Genomic DNA, 14,465 nt, shown 5'->3' with positions numbered 1-14,465 from the left:
GGTACGTTGGTTGGTGGAAGGATGGGACCACGACACAGAGACCTAGTCCTCAGCAACCTGGGAGGGGTTGGCTTGCAGGCATGTAACATTTCTGTTGCATCTTTTGTTTTCACAGTGAGAGAAAAACGCAAGAGTCTCTTCATTAACCATGTAAGTGAAGCTGTTGGCCTATGTTTTTAATAACTGTACAGTGTAAAGAGCTTAAGTAACTGTGATGGATGAAAATGGTTCAGGTATTTTGTTGCTACTTGGAAGAACATGAAGAGCGTTGCAGTGTGCTTCCACTTAGTTTGGTTTGCAACTGGACAAGCATCACTGGGTGTTTGTCCACTGTCCCAAGTGTTTTTCCAGAAGCCCTAGGCTGCTGTTGTTCATGGGACAGTGTGCATGAACAATACCACAACAAACATCACACAGCAGGTCCAAGTGAAAGCCACTTCCTTTTAATTTCTAATTCTTCCCTTCCTCTCCCCTTGCCCCAGGTTACTTTTTCTCTTGTAGCTTAGTTCCATTTGAATAAGCACATACTTGTTTTCTGTGAGGCTGTCTGCCTCCACACTCTTTCCTCCCCCCAGTTGTGGTTTGTGGGTCCAGTGGAGTCTGCATGTTCTTTTGTTGCTCCAAGAAAGAGGGTGAACTTGGTAACACTTGAATTTTAAAAGGAGTTTTAAAAATTGAGGTCTAGTCAGTTGGCCATTTTGAGCAGTATCCCCCTCCCCTGGTGGCCAGGCGTGAGGTCCCTCATTGAGATACTTCATGCCTCTTCTTCAGGCAGCAGGTGCAGCTGGCTGGTTCCAGTCACCACCCCGTACCCTGTGGCGAGCCCGGGCATCAGGCACGTTATAGCCACCCCTCCTTCTCTTTCTGAATACGTGCCCCTTTAGGATAGAAACTACCTCCAAGAGGTATGGAATGATGAATTAGGTAAATTATCAAAATAACTATGCCGTAAATCCTCATACTGAAAACAAGAATAATGTGTTTGACTGAACAAAGATCTTTCTCAGGATTTTTAAACTGTCTGCATATAAATATTTGCTGATCTTGAAATACTTGGCCCAAAAGCTGTGTGTTAAAGAGACTTAAAGCCGTAATATCTTATTCCTTGCCCTGTGCAAATCTCGTCAGAATGCAGTTGGGAAGAAATTCATAAGCGGAGACCATGCATTCAGGGACACCATGCTCGGCCCTTAGGAGACTGGTGATTCCTTTGTAGTCGGTGTCAGTATATACTAGGGATCAGAGGGTTTGTAGTTTTTATCATATTCTTAAAACAATCCGTGACTTCTCCCCTGGCCCCTTAAATTTGGCATCTATATGTAAAGCATCTGTGAAATTACAATATATGTCATGAGGAAAATATAATGGAAATGGTCAGGCCTTTTTCTTTTGAAAGCAGTGTATACCTGGATATAGAAATTTGAGTGATTGGAACTAATTCTCTAAATCCTTGCTTCCATTTCTTTGCCTTCTGGGTGCGTTTGAACACTTTCCCACTCATTAGCACATTTGCCAAGGAGCTTGCAAGGGAAAGAGAAGAGCTGAAACTACAGCTGCCTTTCCTTTTTGCTGCGGCTCTGCTGAAGGTGTATTAGAGAGAGGGGTGTGGGAGTTGGATTGTCCACGCCACTCTGTTCTGATCGTGGCTGAGACAGATGTGTGCTCTCACGGTTCCACCCTGCACATCTGTTTTTACAAGCTCCCCCCTTAACCTCACATTTTGTGTCCTGCACAGTCCTGTCCTGGCCCCTGCCACACCCTGAGTACATCAGTGGGACCCAGCACGTGGATTAGGATGGCAGGCCATGCATGCTAGTAACCCAGCCCAGCCTTCAAACCTCTGTAAAACCTCATCTTCTGACCCAGAGAGTGAAATCACACAGTTGTTGAGATCCACTCAAATGCACCTGTTCCTATGTAAAAGCAGTCTCTGTGCCAAGTGTCTTTTGATACAGATGACGCTGTAACAAACAGCATGTCCCTCCAAACCGTGAACAGACCTAGCTGAAATGGGCGCGTCAGTCCTGCCTACGCTGGGAAAAGCTGCTGGAGTGTGCCAGGCCAACAAACTGAAATCTAATTTGAGAGAAATTACCTGCAGATTATTTAGGCTAATAAATCAGCTGTGTTTTTCAAGTTTTGAGACTTAAGTAAAATTAAGTTAGAACAGTGGAGGAAGGACAGGAATAATAATAATTAGTATCATCTGTTAAGTGCTTTAAAGTGTGTGTGCCAAGCTCTGTTCTAATTGGTATAATGAACTTGCTTATGTAGTTAGCACAGTAGCCATGCTGGGTAGGTACAATTTAACATTCCATTTTAAAGATGAGGAAACTGAGGCACAAAGAAGGTAGCCAAGTAAACAGTGGAGCCAGGGTTGAGAGCCAGATGGTCTGGATCTAGAGTCCGTCTTAGCTTCCATTCTGTGTGCGCCTGAGATGATGACACCAGTTTCCGTGCAATAGAGGTTGCTTAGCTTGCTTAGCTGAAGTTAGAGTTTAATTTTTAGGACAGGCAGTTTAATTTATAGGACTTATTTCTGAATATGGACCTCAGCTATAAAATTTATAGTTTAATTTGTTGAACTCTGGGTAGCAGTTACTCTTTGCCCTTGTTTATAAGACCTTTTGGTTTTTTATTTGCTTTATTGTGAGTGATGTTTCTATAATTTTCCTTCAAGTTTCTGAAGAACCTACTTTGTACCTGTTGCTCAGGTAATCTACAAAGAGGCTATTATTTAAGATAAATGAAAGCAGTGGGTGTAGGTAAGCCATCTAAGAGAAGTGGGTGGGGGTGATCCAGTCCAGCTCTACTCCTAGGATGATGCTAACTACAGGGGAACTATCCTGGCTCCCAGAAAACAGCAGATATTAGCAAGTGAAGAGTAAACTTTGATCCAGGGAAAAGGGCAGTAGAGAGTGAAACCGGGCCTGGAAAAAGAGATGGGCCTTTAACTGGCTCAGACAGCCAAGAGGGACTTAAAGGATTAAGTGAAAGGAGGCTGCTTGTCAAAGAATTATTACAGGTTTTAAAACCAAACCACTTGAGAGTAAACCACTCTGGGAGTTTTGACAGCAAGTTAAATCAGGGTGAATTATAAAGATTAATATTCTAATCAGCACTCATGTTTAAGATGTAATTAGAATTAATAGTTATAGGAAACTTTAGTACATATGAAAGAAAGATACACAGGTATTTTTAAAAGGCTTATATAAAGGGCTTTATTTAAAGTTTGTACCTTATTTAAAATTTGCTGAAGTTTTGGTTTTGCCTTTTTTTAAAGGTTAGCTATTTTAATGAATCTTTTAATTAAAATGTGAAAAATCACTGATTATAGATTGGGAGTGACATCATTGTAGGTGGTTGGAATCCAGAATCACTCTTGAACCTTAGGGAGAACTCATGCCTTTTGCCTTAGCCTAATTTTTCTGTGATATCCTCCTGCTACCTGGTGACAGCATACCTAAAGTGAATTCGTCAAAAAAAAAAAAAAATGTTAAAAAAGATTGAATCGGGAGTTGAATGGCCAGCTTCCCTTACATCTTGTTAGTCTTAGATGCACTTTGAAATGAGAAGGCTGAACTGGGGATACTATGTAGTGTCATTCTCATGCAAAAAGTTAAAGAATTTGTCCCAACATTGAGACAGGTAATGGTTCTGGAAACTTTATGAGAAAGTAAAGCAACTGGAGAGTGTTATTTACCAGCTAAGCAAGAGTCACAATGTTAGCCGGACTTGGTGCCAAAAGAACTTTGTTCAAGCCCTATTCCTACCACCTCCTAATTCGGTGATCTTGGAAAAGTCTTGACGTCTCAGTTTACTTAACTCGTAGGAATGGGTCATAATTCCAGGGCTACTTGACTCAAATGAGGTAATAAAGGGAAGGTGATTTGCAATCTAATTATAGCACTGCATGGTATAAATATGTTCATATTATTAATATTATTGCTCATTGGAGTTTAAATAAATTCTATTTACTTTTCCAAGTTCAGTATCAAAACTGATGCAAGTCTTTCTAGTATTTTGAGTATGTTATAGTTTTTTCATAATTGTTAAGACCAAGATTCCCTGGGAGGAGTATATTCTGTTCAATTCCTTTTGGGAATACTGACTTTTAAATAGTTTTTGCTCCTCTTCAATAGTTCAATTTCAAATTGATTTCTGCCTTTTAACTTTGAGTGATCAAAATAGGATTCCTTGTGAAATGGCATCTATTCTGGTTATAATCTCCATCTGTAAGCTATAAAAGTCAAGGAATGAAGTGAGCTAGATCCAGACACTGAAATTTAAACAATTTCAAACCTTGCTTTTGCCTCTGGGAGATTTGCTCCTAATAGAATGAAAATTTATTGAGCAGCTGCTATGTTAGCATCAGTAACATATACTTGGAGGATGTGAAAAAAAAGACTCAGATTTTAATCTCAGTGAAATTTTTAAAAAATCCAATAAGATTAAAGAAATCTGCCTTTTATTTTGAAGTAATTTCAAATGTATAGACTAGTAGTGAAATGATACAATTGTCACTAAAGGAACCTTAGATTCTCTGGTTCTCAGACCGCTCACTCTACTTGAGCAAGGATGTAGAAATGGAATAGATGTTTTGTTATTTTCTCTCTTCTTATTTCCTCCTCTTCCTCCCCCCTCCCCCGACCCCTCTCCTTCATCCTTTTCTTTTTACAGAATGTCCAGAAATGATAATGGTACACACACAAACACGGGCACAGCCGGGAAGTCTGTGTAGGATGGCAGTCCTTGAGCATATTGGTCATGTCCGTGGGAGCCTTTCTCTTTTCTTACCCTGTCCTCTTTCCTCCTCCACCTACCCTTCCTTCCATCACTCTACGTCTTGTTACGAGGCACAGAGCAAGCAGCACTTGTACAGTGTAATGGTCTGTACAAGTATAGGGCGGCTGACAGGTGCTATTGCTTCCCTGGTGCCTTTGTAGAAGGTCATTTTGAAAGCGATGTTGCCCTTGTTAAGGCACACAACAGAAGGGGTCATTGAGCTGATGTTGTGGTTTATCGTGCAAACTCCCTGGAAGTTGCTGTGTTTGAAGCCCCAGTCTCTTGTGTATGGTGTTAGGATCTCATCCCTGAAAGAGCCGGCACAAGTTCTTGACCGCTGCCCGGTTCGCACAAGGCTCAGACCCTTGTGAGAACATTGCTTCATTTCTCTGACCTCCATTGACTTATCTGTAAAATGGGGACTCTGCCTGCTTTGCAGGGTGTGTTTGTGAGCTGTCAATGAATACACACCAAGTAACCCAGAACACTGCAGGCTCACGTCTGATGGCCAATAAATAAAAATGGTGGTTCTTGTCATCTTTGAATTATGTCTAAGTGTCTAGGGTACACGGAGAGGAAGGGAGCAGTGAACCTGGAGGGATGGAGATATGACGGATGTCTCCTCTCCCCGGTGGAGAACTTCTGAATCATGTAGGCAGGGAGGCAACATGATCTGATTTGCTTTGTAGAAAGAAGACAGTAGCATCAGAGGAAGAATGTTGTGGAGAGGAATGAGCCTGGAGGCAGGGTGATTACTGCAGTAATACTGATAGGAATTCATGGTAGCCATTCATATAGCACATAGGCTAGAGGGATGCAGAGGAAAGGATGATGTTGAAATGTACTTGGGCACAGATAGGATCAGGAGCACTTGATGCAAGGAGACCAAAGGAAGGGAAGACAGAGGATTCAAGAATGTTTTGCTTTGAAGCCATTGCAATTGACTGGAGGAACAGATAGATTAGTCTGGCATTTGAAGTACCCATGAGGAACATTCAGGTAGAGAGGTTGACCACGTAGTGGTGAGCTCAAAAGAGAAGTTGGGGCCAGAGAGGAGAGTTGGGCCTCATCAGAGAGCAGGAGGAAGTTGAATTAGTTAGGTGTGGATGAGATTCCCGTGGGAAAGAGCATAAAGAAAGAAGAAAAGACCATCACATCTAAGGAAGTTCAGGGAAGCAGAGTCCACAAAAGGCACTGAGACTGAGTGGCCAAAAAGATAGGGGGACGCTAGGAGAGAACCCCAGAGAGAAGAGTTTCAGGTCAAATATCGAATTAATGTGAGGACTGAAAAGTACTCACTGGTGTAGCAGACTGGGAGTTCTTTGTGAATGGGGAGGGAGTGTGGCATGGGAGCCGATTCAGAAAGGAAATTTGCAGTGGAGGGACTGATTAGCCCTGGCCTGGAGAAGGTTAAGCCTGCCACTTGAGGTGAGGGGGAAGTATGACAGACTTGATTCGTTTGCCAGGGAGGAAGAAGCAAGAAGATGCGTGGACACTGCCTAATGGCCTCTGGTTTCTCTGTGACGTGCGCTTCCTATGGGGAGTGCAGGGCGAAGTGATGGGGGTCTTTCTTTCTGACAGACATCAATATTGGAGTTGGCTAAGGGGATCATCTCATTGCTTGGGACACACGATAACTCTAACAATTTTCTTAAATATATAGTCCAACAGTGTGTGTGTGTGTGTGTGTGTGTGTGTGTGTGTGTGTGTGTTAGTGACCTTGATGTAACTCACAGATGGTTTTGCACGGTAGACACTGTGTGCATAGGGGTCAAGATGATCTCGTTTCCACTATTCCCACCCGGGTGCATCACGGCTCTCCTCTCCCTGACTTCATGCCTTGTGTTTTCTTAGGGAAACCGTTTGTTCTTTGCAAGTCCCATCACATTTTAATCTGGAAGGAATTTGTGTCGGAGGAAATAATCGAAACCCCACAAGAAATAGAAGCGATATGTTATTGTCCTTTCCCTTCATTATTAGGATTATTAAAGTTATCCCATATCTCTAAAAATTCATTAAAACTGGAAATTCAATTAATCACTGGATTTTTCTTTTAAATAGTATTTGTTGAGATTTTTGTTCGTAGTAGATTCTGTATCTGTAAGGAAAATTTCATAAGAATTTTTAGTTTGCCACCCACATTAATAGCCGTTATTACAGTCTGAGTTTTTGTGACTTAAATGTGATTGCTACGAGAGCTTATAAAGAGGAAGAGAGTTGTTTTTAATGCCTTTGGATTGTTTTAATGGGAATGTTGTGATTACTTTGATAGATGTGAGAATGCCAGGTTAAAGTGGACATTTGGCCTGTAACTTGGACTTTACACGTTTTCTGCATGCCCGTTCCTAACACAGGCACGCAACAGTGTGAGCTTCAGGAGGGAAGCTGAGAACAAGCCGTAGCTTTTGAATTTCCTGATTTTGGTTATTTCCTTCTGACCTATATGCTATTTATGTAAAACCAGTGCTCAGGGAGGGTTAGGATGCTATAGGAGTGCAGTGCCCTCTGTCTGTGATTTAAGAAATTGCATACCCAAAAGTATCATTTATTGTGTAGTTTTGAGATGAGACTCTGTTTATAACAGTACTCATATATTTCTTGGGCTGATAAAGATTTTTATAATTTCGTTACAGGGGAAACCTTATTAAATGGGAAGTGAATTTTAAAGTACTGAGCAGGGTGTTTGGGCTCTAATTAGCCTTAAGTCTTCCTCACTGTAGTCATAACTGTATACCAAAGGTTTTGTTGGAGGTGGGCAGGTCAGGCATGCGATTTTAATTCCTAAGGGATTAGGTTTTTTGTTGCTAAAAATGACACTAAGCATAGCATCAGGCAAGTGGAAACTTGTTTATGTAGTTTGATTTTTTTTTCCTAATTTGCGTTTGATCAAGAATTATCCATATCGATGTCTACTAATCATATTGCCCAAATAGTGGCCAAAAATCTACTTAGCATTCAACTAGCTGTCATCAGTGTATAATTTAAATTCTGTTTTCTTTACCAGTGCCTTTCAGAAGTAGTTCTTTTTTCTAAAGTTTTTCAGAGGGCTGGAAATTTGTACAATTGTGAAATAACCAGTCATAAGACCACACAAGCACACTACCTAGTGGGCATCCGTTGGTTGTGATTTCAAAAGTATCAGATAATCTTCCTCTTTAAAATGTATTTTGTCCCTAACAAAGGAATACTTTTTCTTTTCTTTAAAACTTCGCCTGCTGAAATTCAAGCAGATAAACCAGGAGATTCTAAATTAACGTTGTCTGCATTTTCTGTGGCCTCCGAATCAGCTGTACCCCAGGAGTAAAGCAAATGAGCACAGTGGACACTTGTCTTGCTCTTAACAGCGCGAAACCAGGACGCGCCTTAATCACTGGCTTTTGTTAGTATATCCATGTTTCACGGGTGCTGGGCAGGTGACTTTTATGGATTCTGAAACACATTCTTTGACGCCTGATCACAAGAATTTGCTGTTCCCCTGACGTGGGAGGTTTGGGACTGGGAGTGGTGTGGTGACGGTATGTGGAAGGGTGAGGAATTTCATTTTCTGAATGGTGTTTTTGCGCTGTTCTTGTTCTTGGTGGTGGTGTTGACCCTTCTTGCTAAGACGTCTTTCCTCTGTGGTCTGACATCAAGGTAAAGGGGTGATGTTTCTTGAAAGAATTTGGAGCCCTGTCTAATTACCTTTGTTTTTGGTTTTTTTGACATTGTTTTCTAGCATCCTCCAGGACAAACAGCAAGGAAATACAGCTCCTGCTCCACTATTTTCCTAGATGATAGCACAGTCAGTCAGCCAAACCTCAAGTATACAATTAAATGGTGGGTATATAGTTTTTTTTTTTTTTGCTTAACTGAATGTTTTGTCTGTTCCTTTACCTGTGAGGTCTCGGAGTGATAAGATTGGAGGGTAGGGGTGGGGGGGGGGCACTGACAATTCAAGAAATCTTTTATAAAAGTGATTTTTGGTAGTTAAAATATGGGGTATTCAAAATATTTATTGTTCCCTGACAGACTGGGCCATCCTAGCCTGTAGGGAAGCCTGGCCATGTGAGGGGGATGCCTAGGGAACCTATACCTTGGAAGACAATCAAAGAGGCACAGGCTTTGTTGTGCAAATTGACAGTAAGGTTGGCCATCTATACCCCTGCTTTTCAGGGGCCTGATAATGCAACTGTCACCAGCATGTGCAGTCAGCTCCTGCATGTGACATGGGACAAGTAGAAACTAAGCAGTACAGCTATGGTGACAAGTGCTGCAGAGACAGGGGAACCCAAAAAGAGACATTTATCTTGTGCTGCTTCACCCAAGGCGAGGGGAACATTTTCTTTCTCAATCAGAGATACTAATCACTACACTATAAACCCAGTATATGAAACATTTAATTTAAATCCGACATTAGATTAGAAAAGCAGTCATCACCACATGACTATTAAATGACTAAAACAGTAATTTCTCTCCTTTTCCCAGAGACAACATGGTAGAACAAAGGGCACAACACCATTATATAAGTCAGACATCCTGACAATCTGCTGTCTGTACCTGAAATTTTTGATTTTTAAAATAGAATCAGTTAACATCTACCATTTTCTCTTACAGAGCTATTAACGTGAAAACACTTTGCAAACCTTATTATTATTTTTTTTAATTTTGAAGCCCTTTCACTGCAGTTACAATTTCTTCATCAGCTTAGATGCTTTTCAAGATGTTAGGAGAAAAACGAAGAATTACCACTTATTTGCTCATGAGTGCTTTGAACTGAGCTGAAGTCATTTGAATGAAGCAATATGGAAAGAGAGAGGTTGGGAAGAATGTACGTTTTGTGATAAGGTGACATTAGCTACTGTCATGTGAAGTCACAGGGAAACATCTGAGCTCTTTGGAATCCAAGGGGCATGCCCACGGCTGCCAGCTGATGTGGCCGAGTGGGCGGAAATGTTTGGGCTGGGTTGTCTGTCTCCACGTTGGTGCCCTGGATGGCAGTTTCTGCGCTCTGAGAGAGTGAGAACACAGTCCGAGACAGCCAGTCGACTGTGTTCTTGGAAGCTTACAAAATAATTTTTGGCCTCCTCAATAAATTTTAATGTAAAACAAAAATAGTGCAAGGATCTAGACAGTTTTTAAAAGAGGAAAATTTTAAAAGTTGGCTTGTCAAACCGTGTGAACTTAGTAGGGATTAAAGAAACTCAGATTGAACAAAGGTAAACTTTTTTACCTATCCGGTCAGAGAACACTTTGTTAAAACATTTAAGGTCTTGGCGAGTGTGCGGTGAAACAGACACTGGTGGGGAAGTAAGCTGGTGTAGTCTTTCTGCAAAAATGTTTGGCAATATGTGTTGGGAGCCTTGCTGTTATTAATGACTTTAGATTAAATAATTACAATTACAGGATGTTTTCTTATGGAAATAAATATTTGTTCAACCTGTGACTATATTATCTGTGAAGATGTTCATTATGGTGTCAATTATAATTGCAAAATACTAGAAAACTTAAGTGTGCAATTGTAGGGAAATGGTTAAGTAAATTACTCAACAACGATATGATGAAATATATTCAGCCATTTAAAATCATGTTTTTGAATATTTTAATGATCAGAAAAAATGGTAACAATAGGGATAAAGTAGGATGCAGACCTCTTTGTTTACACACATAATTTATAGGTAGAAATAGATAGTTGTATATCTCAAGCTAATAACTGTCTTTGGGCAGAGGGATTATTTTTCTTTATACTTTCTATATTTTCCAAAATTTCTACAATGATACATGTTTTTATAGCCAGAAAAACATTATTTTAAAAAAGAAAAAAATTCAGGGAAAGAGAATGTAATTGTTCATTAAGTACAGATCTTTTAAAATGTAAAACAAAGAATTTAAGGTAGTGCTATAAATAAAAGTTACAGTACCACTTCAGCATGTGAATGAATAACTTAAGCAGATTACCAAGAGTTATTGATTTAAGAGAAAAAATAGCAAACTGTTGTGGGTGATGGTCACATTTTTTTGGCAGATACAAGGAAACCACTGATCTTCTAAACTAGTAGGTAATGAGTTGAAGATTTCTAAAGGTGTTTAATTTATACCACTTGTTTTTTGTATCATGCCTGTATTTTACAAGTGAGGAAAGCTTAAAATTTCTGAATAGAAAGAGCAGTTTGTCTCCGAATATCCCTTGAAGTTCTGTTGTTCCTAGAAAAGATTTAATCATTCCTGAGAGTGAATACCAGATTGATTTACTTTGAAGAGTACATTTGCTTGATCAACATTCTGAATGACATAGGGCTGTTCAGGTGGATTATTAGGCTTTTAATTATTTCTAAATATTTATGTTCAAACTGATGTCAGATAATGTATGAGATCTTGGATATGCTTACGAAACACTGAACTTCTGCATTTTATTTTACAGTGTAGCTCTTGCAATATATTATCACATCAAAAACAGGTATGTGGATGATTAATTTTATACTAAAAAATCACGCATTATCTTCTGTTTTTCCTATTTTTCTCCTAGTATGTTTTAGTTGCCTCAACCTTTGAACTTTATATTCTTAACTTATTATTTTCATAGAATTTCTAAAGGTAGTATAATTTACCAAAACTTCTCAGGTAAGTGCTGAACTGCTTCTGAATCAAAGGAAACCGAATAGGTGTTTGTGGCTGAAACCAGCAAAACAGAACAGAGCTCCTTAATGCTGTTCAGCTTCCTCATCATTCTTTATTTTCTGTATGACTTGTTTAAACATTCTATCTTTTATAAAGTATTATTTAAAAAGTTTGCTGTGTGCAATTTAACATGAAAAAAATGTTTATAGTTTGAATTTAGTAGAAGAAATATTAGGTCTGTAGGGAGGAGGAGGCATGACTGTCGCAGACCTTCGTGATGAATCACATGGGCAGATCTTTGGAACTGGTGATAGAAAGATCCTCAGTGGGGGTGGTGCTGCTCACCTGGGTTCTGTGGAAGTAAGGAAGCAATCTCCTTCCCAGAGGATTCTCCAGAATCCTTTTCCCAGAGTCATTTTAGCTCAAGTTCTTAATCCTCATTTATATTTTTAGCCTCTGTTCTCATTTTTAAAATTACTTCTGGTGAATATTTCTCTAGAGTGCCGGGTGGCTTTTCAGGGGCTCTCAGTTCCCAGGACTGAATAGGGCTCACCTGCCTGAGGAAAGAGGGTGCCGGGCCAGCCTCTGTGTCCCGTGCAGCATCGTGAGTGCCTTACAGGGGCTGTAAGTGAGGTCCGGACCAGCTGATTCTTCATAGCCAGGGTCACGATCAAAGCAAGTGTAACCAGGTGCACCCAGAAGGAGCTGTCCTTACGCTCCCACTGTGCCGTCAGGGCAAACCTTTCTTTCACTTGGGTTTATCTGTGCATTTGCTGTGTTCGTGGAGACAAGTGTAAATGAGCACAGGTGTGATACACAGCACTTTAAAAGCAATTTCTGTCGTGCAAATGTAGGAATGAAAATTGAGCTGTTTCGTTAAGCTCTTTCTTTCTCTTTTGTTTGTATGCAGACAATAAATTTATAAAACAGAAATTGTAGTGTTTGCCATGATGAGTGTGTGACAGGGACAGGTCTGTAGCCTTTGGATGTTCTGAAGCCTAACCATGGCAATTATATGTGGTTACCCAAAAGCAGTGGTTTCCAAATTTGGTTTTTAAAGAAAAAATTGTTGGTAAAACTCACTTTACATAAAACAGATGAAAGTAGAGCTGTCACTGGTGCAGATGGTTTCGGCAGCCGGAGCCACTGTATTTGCAGTGAAGGTCACCACGGTAAGTGGTTCTATGCACGGACCAGCCTGGTAACAGCTAGCCAGTCTTCTGTTGCCTCTTGTTTTTCAGTATAAAATTGTGAAACTCTTAATGAAATAGTCAAGTTGCATGTTGTATACATTTCCATCTGATCTCTGGGACATGGTGCATGTCGATTCTTACCCTCAGACTTCTTTCCTGTCAGCCACGCACAATATGGTGGTGATGGTTTAAGCCAATCTGTCAACCTTTGCTCAGAACTAAGATGTTAAAGAAATTTAAGTCATTGGCTTAGATTTGGTTCATGTGAAAACTCGGAGAATGGAATCAAGATTTTTTACTTAATTCAACTAAATGTGGTTTATCACCTTCATTTCCATGGTCTATTCAAACAAAAATGATTAAATACTGTACCCAAGAAGGACAGATCATCATTTGTGAATAACCAACAACAGCATCTCTTACATTTAGCACCAACTTATGGTTCTTGAAATACAGTTGAATCAAAATACATTTTTGTTTTACTTAGTGACACTCATTCTTACAGAAGGTAAACTCCATTTTCTGTTATTTTCCCGACCAGGGACCCAGATGGAAGGATGCTCTTAGATATTTTTGACGAAAACCTTCACCCTCTTTCGGTAATTCTCCTTCTTGTGTTTTATGGGATAATTTACTTATTTCTCTTTGGCTCCTGTCAGGTAACTAGTCATCTGAACCTATTTCCTTTCCTAGAAATCCGAAGTGCCACCAGATTATGACAAACACAACCCAGAGCAGAAGCAGATTTACCGGTTTGTTCGGACATTGTTCAGTGCTGCTCAGCTGACGGCTGAATGTGCCATTGTCACCCTGGTGAGTGCCTGCAGGAGGGCCACCCCCACTCTCACCCCACTCCGGGTGGCCCCGGGCCTGCTCCTGTAGTTCAGTGCAGTGGGGTGTGAGCAGGGATCCTCTATGTTGACCCTGTAGAAACTGTGGTGTGGCTTCGCTGTTGTCTTTCTTCTGGAAGAATAGAATATGGATATCCCAAAATACGTTCCACTGTCCCCACCTAAGGTCATTTGTGAAATCACGTTCAAAACTGATAAATGCTGAGATGCTAAATGCAGGTAAGTAAAACAGGCTGAGGGGGAGTAAGAAAGGCCAGAGTCACCCCCTGTGACTGTCCAGGCTTCCTGTTGTTGATTCCCTACAAAGATTTTAATAACACTAATAAGATATGATGAATACTTACATCCTGTAAGAATACCTGTCTAGGAAGGAGTGTGTGTATTGCTAGCTTCTGTTTTGTGATTTTTGGATGAATGCATCTGTAAGATATTGAAAGACTACATGGAAGTAATCTGCATTTTAAGACTCAAGAGAAAAAAATTAAAATCTATTCTTAGATTTCTTAAAACTTTATGGATGATCTAGGTCAAATCTCATTTGGGAAATAGATTTAACAATGGAACCCATTGTCATCTTTTACATCGTGTGTAACTCAGATAAGAAATTAAGCTTTGCCTGTGCATGAGCTATCCTGGTGATCAGAACACCATTCCCTGTTGTTTCTGAGAAGAGATGATTGTCTAATAAAAATGTTATGGGCGACCTAAGGACTGTTTGTATTTCTGCCACTCTTATTCATTCTGGGGGTGGTTGGGACCCTCCTGAAGTGGACGTTCCCAGATGCCAGCTGAGAGGCAGCCTCGGAAGCAGCCTTTCTAGGGACGGCAGCCTCAGACCTGCCGTGCCCACTCTTTTCTGCACACGGTGCTGTTCTGTTCTTTCTCTCCTGCATAATGTTTTTAGGTAGGTGATTGGGATCATTCCTGGGCTACAAAGGCCTACTCTCGTAGGGCAGAGAGGGTTGTTCCTAACAGCAGACTCTTAGTAAGTGTGTGTTTGTGCGTGTGTGTGCACGTGCATTCAGTAATGTTTGCAATTTAC

The 14,465-nt window shown here is 40.5% G+C and overlaps 1 protein-coding gene across 1 annotated transcript in view; it reads left to right on the top strand.

Annotated features, from left to right (window-relative positions):
• CCNY (cyclin Y) overlaps window positions 1–14,465 on the top strand; it is a 120,650-nt gene that overhangs the window by 90,313 nt on the left and 15,872 nt on the right. Inside the window, exons 3-7 of the mRNA XM_045535396.1 lie at window positions 116–150; window positions 8,501–8,601; window positions 11,183–11,218; window positions 13,114–13,171; window positions 13,266–13,385. Of these exons, the coding sequence (XP_045391352.1) occupies window positions 116–150; window positions 8,501–8,601; window positions 11,183–11,218; window positions 13,114–13,171; window positions 13,266–13,385 (350 nt within the window). The remainder of the gene's footprint in view (window positions 1–115; window positions 151–8,500; window positions 8,602–11,182; window positions 11,219–13,113; window positions 13,172–13,265; window positions 13,386–14,465) is intronic.

This window comes from Lemur catta, chromosome 1 (genome assembly GCF_020740605.2).
Source record: "Lemur catta isolate mLemCat1 chromosome 1, mLemCat1.pri, whole genome shotgun sequence".
Classification (NCBI taxonomy): domain Eukaryota; kingdom Metazoa; phylum Chordata; class Mammalia; order Primates; family Lemuridae; genus Lemur; species Lemur catta.
This window is presented reverse-complemented; position numbering and strand designations above follow the sequence as displayed.